Source organism: Taudactylus pleione, unplaced genomic scaffold, assembly GCF_031769625.1.
Source record: "Taudactylus pleione unplaced genomic scaffold, aTauple2 ptg000609l, whole genome shotgun sequence".
Lineage (NCBI taxonomy): Eukaryota > Metazoa > Chordata > Amphibia > Anura > Myobatrachidae > Taudactylus > Taudactylus pleione.
Genome location: NW_028285011.1, coordinates 3,570,544 through 3,585,278, shown reverse-complemented (window position 1 = coordinate 3,585,278; position 14,735 = coordinate 3,570,544). Strand labels below are relative to the sequence as shown.

The 14,735-nt window shown below is 41.7% G+C and overlaps 1 protein-coding gene across 1 annotated transcript in view; it reads right to left on the bottom strand.

Moving 5' to 3' along the window:
• Positions 1–14,735, bottom strand: part of ATP10A (ATPase phospholipid transporting 10A (putative)) — a 196,016-nt gene that overhangs the window by 43,749 nt on the left and 137,532 nt on the right. Inside the window, exons 8-11 of the mRNA XM_088454092.1 lie at positions 14,311–14,528; positions 13,230–13,424; positions 10,851–11,409; positions 381–484 (exon numbers count right to left, since the gene is read on the bottom strand). Coding sequence (XP_088310218.1) covers positions 381–484; positions 10,851–11,409; positions 13,230–13,424; positions 14,311–14,528 — 1,076 coding nt within the window. The remainder of the gene's footprint in view (positions 1–380; positions 485–10,850; positions 11,410–13,229; positions 13,425–14,310; positions 14,529–14,735) is intronic.

Genomic DNA, 14,735 nt, shown 5'->3' with positions numbered 1-14,735 from the left:
CTGGTGCATCTTTTCAAAGATAACTTATTACTACTGTGAGTATGAACTCACTTCCTGATCACTTTTTCATACAGTTTGAGTACAGATGTGTCATCACTCAGCTTTGCACACAAACAGCCTATACAGCATGGCGCACCACTGTATCCAATACTATGGCAGGGGCGAGGGGGCCTTTGGCTCAATTTCAGCAAAGCTTAGTAAGGACACATCTATATTTCAACCAATGTACATTTTTTCGCAGTTGGGAACTATGATGTCCACTCTGGTCGTATATATAGAACGGTTTCCATTTTCCTACCATAGGTGCAGACATTCCCAATTGTAAAATCAGGGATATATACAAATCCTTTCCTGAGAAAGCAAAGCTTCTAAGTACTTACTCGTTTTGCTATACACAAAGTTCTTAATCCATCAACTGCATAACAGTTCAAGTAATTCTGAGTTTTGGCTTGAATTCTTCTTTGGTACTTTCCCACAGTGTTATCTAAAAAAAAAAAAAAAAAAAAAAAAAAAAAATTATATATATATATATATATATATATATATATATATATTAATTAATGTCACTAAATTAATAGAATAGTACTTTTCTAAGGGAAAAAACAATGCATTGGTTACAATATAGTTTGTAGTCTTTAAAAATTTTATATTTATTACACAGCAGTATATCAAATGAAAATATATACCTTTTGTTGTTCAACGTGTTCCATTTTGCAGCATAAGTGAAGGAACAAGTGTCCTTGATGCCAAAAATAAATGCAAAGGTTCCTAATACCAGACACATTACATTTTGTCCCTGAATGTTCTTGTCCTAGTAGTGTCCTATTTTTCAATGCTGACAAACTGTACCATAGAGATTCCTCTCCTTTCCCATGCTGGATTAAACATACAGCACAGTATCTCATGCACAACACAAATATTGAATAAAACACAAGTGACAATTAATTTATTCAATTTAACATTGCATTTTACTCTACTCATCAGTACATATAAATAAAATTTAAACTTGGTATCTAATTGTAAAATTTTTATTTGATTCCAGTTTACACACCTATACAATCGCCGTGTCATTCTTTCGATTTTGACCTGTTGTTTTGATATCGAAAGTGTGTGTACGCACCTTTGATAATGTTTATTAATATTCATCCGATTCGACCGGACCAAGAGTGCAGTGTGTACGCACCTTCAACCATTCTTGCAATTCTACACCAGCGCCGCCTCTGTGGGTGGTACAATCATTTTGTTATGATATTTAGGCAGTTGGGGATCAAAGGTCGCAAGTATGATTGTATAGGTGTGTACGCGTGTATCGGCACTATGGTTGGGACTTCTGATTGGGAGTGAAGTCGATTGAAACATCACATCAAAAGAGTAACCGCAAAGGTGTGTACCCAGCTGTAGACGTATAGTTTATAGCTTAGACAAAAATTCTAAAAATGGTTAATTCTGTCTATTTGATCCAGGTTACCTTAAAAAGTACTGAACTGATTTTGATAAAAAAAAACCTTCCTTTTTAGGTTATACATCTTCGCTCCTGAATTCAAAATGGGTAAAGCAGTAAACAAAAAAAGCCAATAGTGTGCAGGGCCGAGTGACCTTGGGGCGAGTGGAAGTGCTGCCGTAGCCAAACTGTGTAATGTTGCTGGTTGCACAGGCTACTCCTGCTATCTGGCCCCTACGTGACACACATACATGACTGTGAAAATTTAGGGATTCCTCAATACAACTAAAAAAAAAAAAATTAAAAAAATTAAAAAAAGTTACTTTAACCAGGGCAAAGCCACAAGCAACAGCTAGTTTATTTTGGGTTTAATAGGATCACTTTGTCAGAGTACATGGGTCCAGGGCCAAAACATTGTATAGACTAAATTAGGAAACATCTCTTGTGCAAAGACATTGTTGAAATTTTAGATTGTAATATCCCATCTTCAAAAACAGATTTTTAATTATATCCAATAATCTATATTCACATCCTGTATAAACAAGCAAAAGGAAAGAAACATTTGACCTAGATGGCTCAAGTTCACTACACAATGCACCCATGATGCGTAACAGAATTTGGGACAAATAATCAACTGTAATTTCATTGAAGAAATTTTGTTCTTACACAAGATATCCTGTTTATATTATTATTAGAGATTAGAGCGTCCGGTTCTCAGAGAACTGGACCCACCCGAACTTCCAGATTCAAGGTGAGAACCGAGCTAGGCTCAGGTTTTCCTGCATTACTTGGATCCCAAAACGAGGCAAAACGTCATCCTCCCGCTGTTGGATTTTCGCGGGTTTTGGATTCTATAAAGGTCCCGGTGATCGGAGCCATTTTCACTCTTGGTGTGGATGGTGAACTGAACAGACGTGTTGCTGTCACTGTCTGTGTGTTGACCAACTTGTCCTGTCGGGGTCTGGGGCTGAAGGTTGCTGCTGTGTTGTCCATAAAGGGGCTGGGTCTGCAGTATATAAAGGGGGTCTGCAGTATATAAAGGGGGTCTTCAGTGGGTGCTGCAGCTGCTGTGTCACTTGTCCTGTCAATCAAGGGGATGCTGCTGTGTTATTATACATAAGGGCTGCTGTTGTTGTCCTGTCCATCAAGGGGCTAGGGCTGCAGTCCATAAAGGGGATGCTGCTCTATCAATCAGGGGTGCTCTTCCCCAGTGAATAAAAAAATAAGTGCCTCTTTTTTGTGCGTTATCAACTTAGCTGCACTATTATTGTTTGGTGACACTGCCGGCCAGACTGCAGTTTATCGTCCACGTATTTGTGACACTGCAGGTGGTCTATCCGCACTCGGCAGGGGTGCTTTGTTGTCCATAAAGAAGGGGTGCTGTCTGTGTTGCTTATCAAGGGGCAGCTGTCTCATTGAGGGGTGCTCTTCCCCAGTGTAAAAAAAGTGCTTTTTGTGTGCGTTAGCAACTTAGCTGCAATATTATTGTACGGTGACACTGCCGGCCAGACCGCAGTTTATCGTCCATGTATTGTGACACTAAGTCGTAGCGCAGTGTGTCATTCTTATTCATAAATAAACTCGTGACACTAAGTGGTAGCGCTGTCTAATATTCAACTTTTCACTTCTTTCCTCAATTGTGAATAAATGATTACTCTACACACAGACTACAAGACCACAACAAAGTGCTAAATAACATGCGTTATATATAAAACATAATGACATCACACTAAGTGGTAGCGCAGTGTTATTTTTATTCATAAAAAAATTATATTGTGACACCAAGTGGCAGCGGAGTTATTCTTTTCTTATTCATAAAAAAATCTTGAGACACTGTAGGTCATTGATACCGCAGTGTAATATTTAAACTTGGTACAAATTGACGTGTAAGCTGTACCCTACTTCATTAGTGTTTGTTGATATGGAGAACGATCACTTGAGACTTTAGAGGAGAGCAGTAACCACATATAAGAGCTGGATGCTGCTGCCAGTGCCACCAGTCATGACGATACTAGTCCATCTGCATCATCTACTAAAGCCGATTGTCATTGTCAGGTAAAAAATTAGTGATATTGCAATCAGGGCTGTCAAGAGCAGTGGTGGGCTCTGGTACTGCAGTGTGTCCAAATGGAGATTTTTAGACCTTTGACCTTTTCTTCTTTGTAATTAGCAGGATTTGTTTGCCTTGACCAGGGTTGGGGAGGGGGGCTTAGCGATCAGTTCAATCTCCCCACCCCCACCCAAATAACACCTGCCTGGAGAAAGAGCTGGCAGCAGCCCCCCTGGATCCTCCGTGGCCTTGCACTGTCGCGGACAGGGTTTCTCGGCATGGTACCCGCTGGGTATTACCTGTGGGGTCGTTGTGGCGGGGGGGGGTCTCTGGCAGCCGAGCTGGTGATTGGCGGGGGGCATTGGCTGCACGTGGTCCTGTGCGGGCACATTGTCACTAGGCCTGGAGGTGTTTCCGTTCCGTTGGCATGGGCGCCGCCATCTTGCCTGCGGCCATGTGATCCCAGCTGTCCAATCCTGGTAGGTCATATGCTCATTCCAGCCAGTCACAGCACGGCACTGAGTATTTAGGAAGGTCCAGAGCATTCCTTCCTTTGCCAGTGCAACGTGTTTCTCAGCTGCAGCTGAGAGAGAGTACTTGTGCCTTACCTGCCTCCTTGGAAACGCTACCTAGCCTGAACCTTGCCTGCTCCAACCTGCTGGACTTTCCCTGCACCCTCCATATACCTTCTCACCTGCCTGAGTACCTGAACCTGCTGTCTCCCTGTACCTTGCTTCATTTCACTCCCAGCTGGACTTCACTACCTCTGTCTGCATCAGTTACAGCTCACCAAACCTGCATTCAGTTACAGCTCACCAAACCTGCATTCAGTTTTAGCTCACCAAACCTGCATTCAGTTTTAGCTCACCATACTTATACTGAACTGTTCCTGCCTGTCAGTATCTGGACATTTGTTCATTAACCCTCACTACAGTTATCAAGTGCACTTTAGTGCTATACCTGGACTTTTTTGTTTGCCATTCCCATGTCTTCTCAGTCACTTATTAAAAACCCCACTTTTTCATTTAAGTCTGCTCCTGTGTCTGCTTCTATCACCACCCCGGGTCCACAACAAATTCAGAACCTCACACGCACACAACAGCGTGGGCTGGTCAGAGAGCTGCTGCAGTCGCCTCTCTCTCTCTGGCCGATGTGCTACTGACCCAGGCCCCTCCAGCTGGCCTCGATAAGTAGTATTGCAGGGAGTGGATAAGATGATGTGACTTTCTCCAGTATCAAATATTTTTACATGTGGTCATTGTATGGAAACCTAATTTAATGTTAAGCACGAATAAATGTTATTTTTAACCATTGTGAATCTCCCATTTTTTTCCTCACACCCCACCACCGCTTACGCACCTACCCTCACTTGTGAGCCCCTGCGGGTCCCCTCCCACCAGATGAGAGAGATGGGGGAAGGAGGGAGACAGGGATGAGAGAGAGGGGGAAGGAGGACAGATGATCGAGAAACAGACAGGGGGAAAGAAAAGACAGACGAGAGACAGACAGGTGCCTGTGTCGGAAAGTATCTGTTAGAGCTTGGAGCTGACAAAATCAGGACTCGTGCACAGAGACACACAGATTCCGTGTAAGCTGCAGAATCAATGTTTTTTTTTTTCCCCCCACATGCGAGCCCGATTTGGTGGTTTTTACGCGGATTTTACCTTGTACCTCCATGAGCTGCGAGGTAAGGTCTGACTGCAGGGACTCACGCGCAGGGTCTCATGGACGCGCACGCGAGGGAATCTCTGCTAGTTGAATAGGCCCAGCATGGCAATTAGCCGTGGAGGCTAACTGAATCCCAATGCTTGACTTCTGCCATGTTCCTCAAACCATTCCTGGACGATTTTTGCAGTGTGGCAGGGCACATTTTCCTGCTGAAAGAGGCCACTGCTATCATCAGGGACCTCCATTGTCATGAAAGGGTGTACTTGGTCTGCAACAATGTTTAGGTACGTGTCAAAGTAACATCCACATGAATTCCAGGACCCAAGGTTTCTCAGCAGAACATTACCCAGAGCATCACACCTTCTTCTCATAGTGCATCCTAGTGCCATCTTTTCCAGATAAACTATGTACACGAACCTGAACGTCCACATTATTTAAAAGAAAATGTGATTCATGAGACCAGGCCACTCCCTTCCATTGCTCCATGGTCCAGTTCTGTAGCTCACATACCCATTGTAGGCGCTTTCGGGGTCAGCATGGGTACTCTGACCGACCTGCAACACTGCAGTGTTCAACTGCTGCCTAATATACCCCACTCCTTAAAAGGTGCCATTGTAACGACATAAATCAATGTTATTCACTTCACCTGTCAGTTTTAATGTTAAATCTCTCCTTCGCTTCCATATATCAGATTCTGGCATAAAGCCCTGCACCGGCTCAGTCATTTCCATATAGTCCTAAGTAGATCTTAAATGCAGATCTGGAAGCCTGCTCCTTAACATAGGAATTCAGATTACCCATATATCACAATGCAATACTATTCAAAGAAAAACATACTGCAAATTGTCACACAATTATTTATTTGTACTGAACACCAGCGACGATTTGGTTGAGCGTCTGTTTACCACTGTCTCATGTAATAATATTCTGATTTCTGTGTCCTTGAGACACCGTACAATCCTTAAATTCTTCCATTAATTGAAAAGACCTCATAAATTATATAGTGCGTATTGGATACATGTCTACGACCAGCGAACGAGGCAATGAAATTTAATGGCTAACAGACATTTATATCATTGACATACAGCTCAGTAATATATGTCAACTTTTATAATGGAGTCCCTGTTAAAATCCATGGGCATTAGCCATATGCCAATACTTGAAAGAACTTTACCTCTGTTCTTCTGGTAGCTGAATAATATATCCAATATGCAGGATAACTGCATTAAAAGGGACAATATAATAAAACATTTAAAAACTACATGTAGATGTTATGTCCAAAATTAATTTATTGGTAATGCCCTATAAATTTCCCAGGGTGACTTATTGACCCCAAACACTAAGTGGAAGTTAGAAAACTTTTGATGACATTGTGCCTCAATTTCTTATTTCAGTTATAAGAGCCCTACAATAAAGTCACTGTAGCACTGAGTCTAAGGAGCATATTTATCACATTCAAAATTTTTAATGCGGTTCTGATGAAATACTAAAGACCAAACTCGCAAAGCAAATTAATAATTTTCAGCCTTACAAACAAAGTGATAACTACCACTATCACTTTACTTTTGGGTATGGACCCAGCAAACCTAATGAGCATGCACAGCTTTAAAACGTGATGCATTAGCCCAAAGGTTACCATAGGCTAAAGCTATCTGACGAGGGGGTTCCAAACTATCCTGAAGAGGCAAGTCATCCGGAAGCTCAGCCTGCTCTTCCTCCGGCTGATCCAAGGGAATCCTAGGGGAGTGATTACGTTTCTGTTAGTACATGTAATACAGTTCTGCAAAGAACCTCGCCAAGTATGAAGAGACCATTGCAAACGCCTAGAATGAGTGCTCCATCTCCAACCAGGCTCCGCAAAAAGGACAGGGAGATACCATGACACCCTCTGGAGGGCCTGCACATGCAACGGGTCAGCAGGTGAAGGAGGTGCCCTAGCTTGTTTCTCCTGTTAGCGCACCACCAGCTAAACAAGCTCAGTCACAAACCTGACTGAGCCCGTACTCCTCAATGACCAGTATTGTGCTCCCAGAAACCGGGGTGTCACGGGACCCATGTGGCATATAGGGTCCTTTGCCTAGTGAGCTTCAACTTGCAGTCATAAGGAAGACCATAAATAACCAGGCATGGAATTTTGATTACAGATTACACACAAGAATCTAGCAAAGAATAATGCAACACAAGCTAGAAACAGATTACAGAGTTGTAAAAAAAAAATAAAAAATACATGTGTATATCAGAACAGCCATGCAAAACACAGGTGGAATGCAGATAACACTGTAAAATACAGAAAAACAAAAAGGTACACTAAAAGGATAGGGCTGTAGCGCAGCCCCAGTCAAACAATCCAGCTCTCATGGGCACTTAACACTGACGACCAGGGGCTGCAGAGGGGAGGAGCTACTGTCTTAAAGGTATATTCGTCTGGTAAGTGCCAGCTCCAACAGTCCCCATGAGCAACCGGTGGTCCAGTGTCCCCCAAATTGCTAAAAATTTATTAAATTCTCTTCATCCAATGTAAATTAAATGAATTGCTTAAAACTGGGATAGTACTGCAAAAACAGTCACATTTCATAACAATGGTGAATAAATTATACGTCGTCGTATTTTTTGTGCTTATGAGTTGCGTGGTCCTCCCTTATGATAAACCAGCAATAATCACCCATCATCGCTGAAACCCATTGCTCCATTGTGCAAATATCTTGTTGGAATTGTTCCCCCGGCTCATCACTCACAGCTCAAACTGTCTGGAAAGAAGTCCAGGTGCGAGAATGTGACAAATGTATCTTCAACATATGGCATCCTAACTTTTTGTAGTTATTCATCTCTGTATAGTTTTCTGCTTATTTAATTCCTAAAACCCACCACAAAGCCAAAAGGACTTCCATGGAGCTAATTCTACCGCCTTAAGTTTATCTTCGAAGGTTAGTAAAACAACCCTGCAGTCCAAGCAACAAAGCAATAACTTTCAAAACAGCACATATATGCCAGCAAAATATTTTCTAATCGATGGCATTGCAAGTTTCTCTCATAGCAACCAAATGAGATACTGGCTTTTAAAACTCTGCTTAGAAGAATCAATGAATAATCTTCATTCTTCAGCGTTATGTTGAAACCCTATTTTATCCATCAATACTTTTACATGGCATCTTTGCAGACGCAAGGGGAACCTTGCATGGTTTTCATGTCGCTTTCTAAACACAGAAATCCTTGCGTCTTTAGCAAGCAAATTCCATTGGAACAACCTGGATCTGAATATTTTGCTCACTTAAGTGTGTTTTTTTTGTCATGCTCAGGACTGTAACTGGGATCGCAAGATGTAGGGAGACTAGTAGCGGGCTTAGGTGACTCTTGCTCTTGTTCTGAAATTGTAACTTTCTCCCAGTTAGATATAGGAACAAGAATCAGAAGTTCAGGTGTATGTGCCACTGGTCTTTTGCGGATACGAGATTGGGATATTTAAATATTAACTTTTACTTTTCTTTCAAAACCCCTCAGTTTTTGTTAGACAAAAATAATCTAAGTAACTGGTTGATTCTCACCAGACCATTTGAACTTCAAAAGCCATACTATTCTTGTTCCTTATTTTTCAGACTTGCATAGCACGTTATACAGCAGATGTGGTGCCCAAGTTTTATCTTTATCTCACCCACATGGCAGCCAAAATAAGCATAATAAGTCTGCAGTAGTTTCTGCGTGACCTACAGGCGTGACTTCACTAAGTCATCCAGAAATTAGCAAAATTTGGAAAATTTTTACATCTTAAAATATTTCACGAAACAACAACCACACTCAAATTAGACAACCAGCCACTGCAGCTTATAAACCAAAACTCCCCCGTAATGTAAACATTTGTATTGTATTTGGTTCAAATGTAAAAACACACTTTAATGATTAATATGCTCCCAACTCCCCCTTAACATAGATGGGGTTGGGTTGGAAATATAATGTGTTTTCACATTAGGATTTTAATCCCTTCACACGGGAAATAGTGTCTATTTGTATAAAGAAATTCAACATAGAAAGGGACATAATTCGATTCCAGACAACAGTAATTTTGGAAGATTTTCAAGCATTTTTAAGATTTTATTTGCCCTTGTATCTAAAACTGTGTTAGAACATTTTTATTGTCCGATTTCGCACTTAATGGTCAAGAGAAACAGAAAACTACAGTTCACATCCATGTTGGCGAAACCTTGTTGACTAGCGTAATCAATAAGTGAAAAACTATCCAAGTCTTAAGCTGGGAACACACCATACGACGGTACAACCCAGCAACGGTGCGATGTGATGTAATAATACATCATGTGTGCTGTATACTGGATGATAAGGTGTACAATGGTGTGATGTGCCGTTACATATTGCACCGTCTTATTCATTGCATCGCCCCATCTGCCGTGCAGAACAGCAGGTAGGACGACCAGCGTGAACAATGGATTGGGCGTACACACTAAACGATGTGCAAGATATATCGTTCCGATTTACATTGGAGAGAGATATCGTATGATGGATCATATGGTGTGTACCCAGCTTTAGGCAACAGAAACCCACAGGAAAGAAGTCTTTAAAAATAGTCCTCAGTGTGCCAACTTAATTACAGTATAAAATGCATAAATTAGATGGTCATAGAAGCCTTATATTGTGCATGCCCAGCAAGTATATTGTTTTTGGCATTAGCAGGAGCAAAATGTGCAATGGACCCACATGCCCAGCTAGAAAGGAAATTGTGGAATAAATCTAAAGCAGGAAAATATACAGAAGATGTAATACATCATCATTTAGCAAAATGTACACAAATTTACGAGGGAATCTGAGGTTTAGCCATCACCTTACAGTCCTGATGTCAGAGGAGAGAACAGCGTAGTGCAGTGGTTCCCAAACATTTTAGAATCACGGCGCCCTAGAGTATTTGCATTTTTTCCACGGAACCCCTAGGCCAAAAGTTTATTTTTGAGAGTTCAGCAAAAATGAAAAAGTAAATTGTGCTTCTACATCAACCTTCGGTTCAGTTATGAGATAGTTGGCTGCGCTTCTTTTTGTCTACATATTTTTTAATTGACAGTCATTATCACTGGTTTTACCCATCAACACTGACTAAAAATCATTTTATTTGGTACTGGACCACCAACCCGAGGCACCCCTGCAAGTGCCCAGAAACACCCCAGAGTGCAACGGTACCCAGTTTGGGAACCACTGGAGCAGTGGCAGAAGTAATGGAAAGGGAAGAGAACTGCTGACAAGTGACACATTCCTCGCTTTCCCCAAACTCAGCCACTTAAGTCTAGGTACTTCCCTCAATTTACAGTAGGAAAGCTCCTGCCCACTAGTGTATGTATACACCACTCCTCTATCAAATAACATTACATTCAATCTACAGATGTGTGCTCTTGCAGCCTTGCCACTCGCGATGCAAATGTGCGCACGCATCGCGCCATGCGATTAGCCGTGGATTCATCCGCTACGACAGGTCATGCCGAGGGCTGCATTCGCACACTGCAATCCTATGGGTCACGGGTGCGAACGCAACGCGTGTACCTGTTCGCGGACTCGCGCCATGCGTGGTGTGATTTTGCCACACAAGCGGCAAAGATGTAACTGGACATTTCTGTAAATATTTTGTTCAAATTATTATTGATGCAATATAAAGACAGATGTCCAACAAAATTACCTTTATTTAACCTTAAGTCCTACCTTTAGAACATGGCTGGAGGAGATCCAGGACAACGGAGTCAGCTCCTTTAGTGTAAACAACAATTTCATCTGTAAGTGGATGCCGGACCACGACAGACATCCTTTTTCTGGTAGAGTCAAACCCCAGAGTGTGCAAGAGTTCAAAGCTTAATCTTCCCATTTGAGGCAATTCCACTGTCACTTGGTCAGACAATCTACCAACCAGAGAAAAATTATACGCTCTGGCAGCATAAACAAGAGCAGCTTCATCAGGACTCTCTGCTTCATATCGTAACTCCCCTTCCTGTGCATTTACAGTGACTCCATTACCCTGCTGAGAATCCTGGCCATTTACACACATTTGTGGAGAGCTGGATCGTTTTCCTTCCAACTTCATGAAACTGCACTCAGTTGAGCTGGAGGACAAGATACTGGATCCAATTCTTTGCAAAGATTTGCTATTCGTAAGACTCGATGAACTGCTACTATTTGAACCAGCCGTTAGCCGACTTGGAGTAAACCTTCTAATAAAGTCCTCAATGGTCTTAACCGGAGACTTCAATTCAAATCGAACTCTCACCTACAAAGAAACACAAGGAGAAATGACGTAAACACTAGCTACTAGGACATTAACAATGCTAGAGACATTTGGAAAGACTTGTAGCATTGTTACAAAAATCCTTCACATTTCAAAGAATCACATTTAAAATGTAACTGTCGAATACACCCACTTTTCCCAAACAGTGATGACATATGTAAATCATTACTGTAGACATATGTATAGCAAAACAATCTACTGGGTTTTATGTAATTGGTGCTTTTATTTCTGGCATCAAAATTTAGTAAAGCAACCAATGGATGCCATGACTAACTATGTTACATTACCAGTCAGGAGTTTTAGAACACACCCATTTTTACAGTTTTATTGAAATTTAAGCAACTGAGGTTCAGCGAATAAACTGAAATGGTACAAAGTTAAGCAGTAAACTGTTGGAAAAAGATTAGGATAGCAAAACTGGAAAATGAATGTCAATTTCAGAGTTATTAAAAAAAGCAGGATGGGGAGCTTTTTCAGGGAAGTAATTGGTTAAAAACTTACAGCTGTTCTGCAGCAATGAAAAAAAGGTTTGCCTGGACCATGAAGCATCGCCAAAGAACTACTGAAGACTGGAAGAAGGTTTTATGGAACGAAGAACCAAAATGTGAAATTCTTCATCACATAGGGTTTTTGTTGATTTAAAAAGTAAAAACACTAGTGCCGGGAAGCAGCTCTAGATAATAAGACCGGGATGTACTTAGCAGACGGCATGCCGCCGGTTTGATCTCCGATGATGGAAGTCTGACATGGGACTTAAGATAGGCATCGGTACTTTGATGTCTATCTTAATCCCTACGCCGAAAACACAGACAGATACCAGCCCGAACCAGGTGAGTCCGGGGCATCTTAACTGTTAGCCATGAGGGGGAGGCTTAGATTTACGTACCACAGCAGGGTTAGGTTTTGGCAGGGGGGAGAGGTTAGGGTTAGGCACCCCTGGGGGGGGTGTGGTTAGGCACAAAGGGGGGAGACATAGGTTTAGGCACTAACGGGGAGGGTTATAGTTAGGCTACAAGAAGGGAGGGTTAGGGAGAGAAGGGGGGGGGGTAAGTATACTGACCCAACCCCTGTTGGGATGCCAACAATTGGCATGCTGTCGTCGGTATTTTGACAGCAGACATCCTGGCAGGCGGCATAATATAGATTCCAATAAAACCATGTGACAACTGTCAAACAGAGGAGGAAGTATGATGGTCTGGGGCTCTTTTGATGGATCCAGAGTTGCTATTTGAACAGAGTGTTTGGAACCCTAATTAATTAAAAAAAGGGCTACCACACCATTGTCTGGCCAGCGTTCCCAGAAACAGGGGCGTGTTTGCTCTCGTTTTCTGAGAGGGACAAGGACAGGTTCTGCATTGGTGGATGCAGATTGCCTGGCCTTGTGAGCTGCCAGGAACCGGCCAGGTTGAGTAAGTCTCAGATTAAACAGCCTGGCCAAATGAGCAACCATTGCGACTGATGGTTGCAATGGTGATCCGAAGCAGCGTCTACAGACGCTGCATTCGGATAGCAGATGCATGCAGAAGGGGTCTATTTCCTACAAACACTTCCTGTTGCATTTGTGTTGGACGGTATTGCACAGTCGCTTCATAGCGGCTGTGCAATAACGTCCATCTCTGAATCAGTCCCCAAGTCTCTTGGGGTCAGAATAAGTCCCATTCTACCTGGTGGATTTTTCCAAAATAGATACTGAGAAATACCCAATGCTGTGTAGAAATCAGTAATTGATCTGTGGTAAAGTAATTTCAAGTCTAAAAAAACATAGCTGGTAATCCAGCATCACCATTTTATGCGCAGTTTACCTTTTGTCTTGGCTGATTTGGAGCAGTAACAATAACTGTGTTACAAATTGTCAAAGCAACGAAAAAGTCAAATACATCCATTAGTTCTGTGGTGGTCTGAGAGAACAGCTCTTCACGGTTTCTCACAATCTTTAGGACTTTTGTGCAATCATTGACTTTTTCTAGTAGTTTTGGATCAGGCGTAATATCCTTTTCCTAAAAACAAAATGGCCATAAAGAAACAAGTAAACAAAAATGTAGAAAACCAACTTTGGAAACTAATCTTCATTTCATAGCATCTCCCTCCAATATGCAAACATTCATCTTAACATTTGTGCTTTGATTAAATATCTTAATATTTCAATATAAGTACTTTCTGACCCATCTACTTCAGATTCTGAGCTAGTGATTTCAGTCATCACAGTAATTCAAATCTGAACAGATAAAGGCGGGGCAAAGTATGATCCATTTATACTCCATACACCCGTAGTAACTCGATGGAATAGATGAGGCACTTTTACTTTACAGCACATTATGAGGCTGATAATAATGATTATTAAAAAAGAAAAACGAACAACTGTGCTGCTGAACAAACCATGTTGCAACAATGCAATTTTGCATGCAGGGTATACACTGGTTGATTATGCATGTTGCCCACAATTACTGGACAGCTTCATTTTATGCACTGCAATCTAGAGTTCAGCTAGGACGTCATTTCCACATCTAAATCTCTACACATTTTAAGTCTGCCCTACCTGTAGTGCAGCACGGTTTTCTCAAGGTGCATTATTTGCTCCTTTTTTTTTTGCTTTGCGCCCAACTCAGAACCATCTTCTATAGGTCTACTTAACCTTGCAACATATATAGTAGGATCAATGGTTTGAATGATGCATTTGCTAACAAACACCAAATTTGAAGCATAACATTATATACTTTGTTAAATATTCTCTTCTTCCAAAGTGAAGAGCTCTAATAATTAGAAGACATATTCAAAAATCCTTTTGACCCATTTCCAAAAAGGAGCAGTAACTTGGTCATATGGCAATGCACAATTTAAGACCAAACTAGGATATACTATGATATTTAATCTACTAGCGCTTACCATGGGGCTACTAAAAGCTGTGTGTTTAGAGAGGATGCTGGCCCTCATAGCTTCTGCTCTGCTGCCAGTACGTCTGTGGGTCTTGGTGCTTAGACTTCTGTGCACCACTTTAACACTGTGATGGCTTCCACCACTGTCACGTCGGGTAAGCGTTTCTGTCTTTGGTCCACTATCATCTTCGTCAGAGTCTACCTCTTGATAGGTTGCTAAACGCTTTGCTATGAAGTGAAAGTTAATAGTTTAGTACAGTGGTTCCCAAACTGGGTGCTACGGGGCATTTGTATGGGTGCACAGAACCAAATCAAATTATTTACAGTCAATGTTATAGGCAAAAAGTGCTGGTGGCTGCTAGTCATAAAATGTGTGGACAAACAAAAGCGCAACCCTGACCACCACCACAACATAACTGAGCCTAAAGATGATAG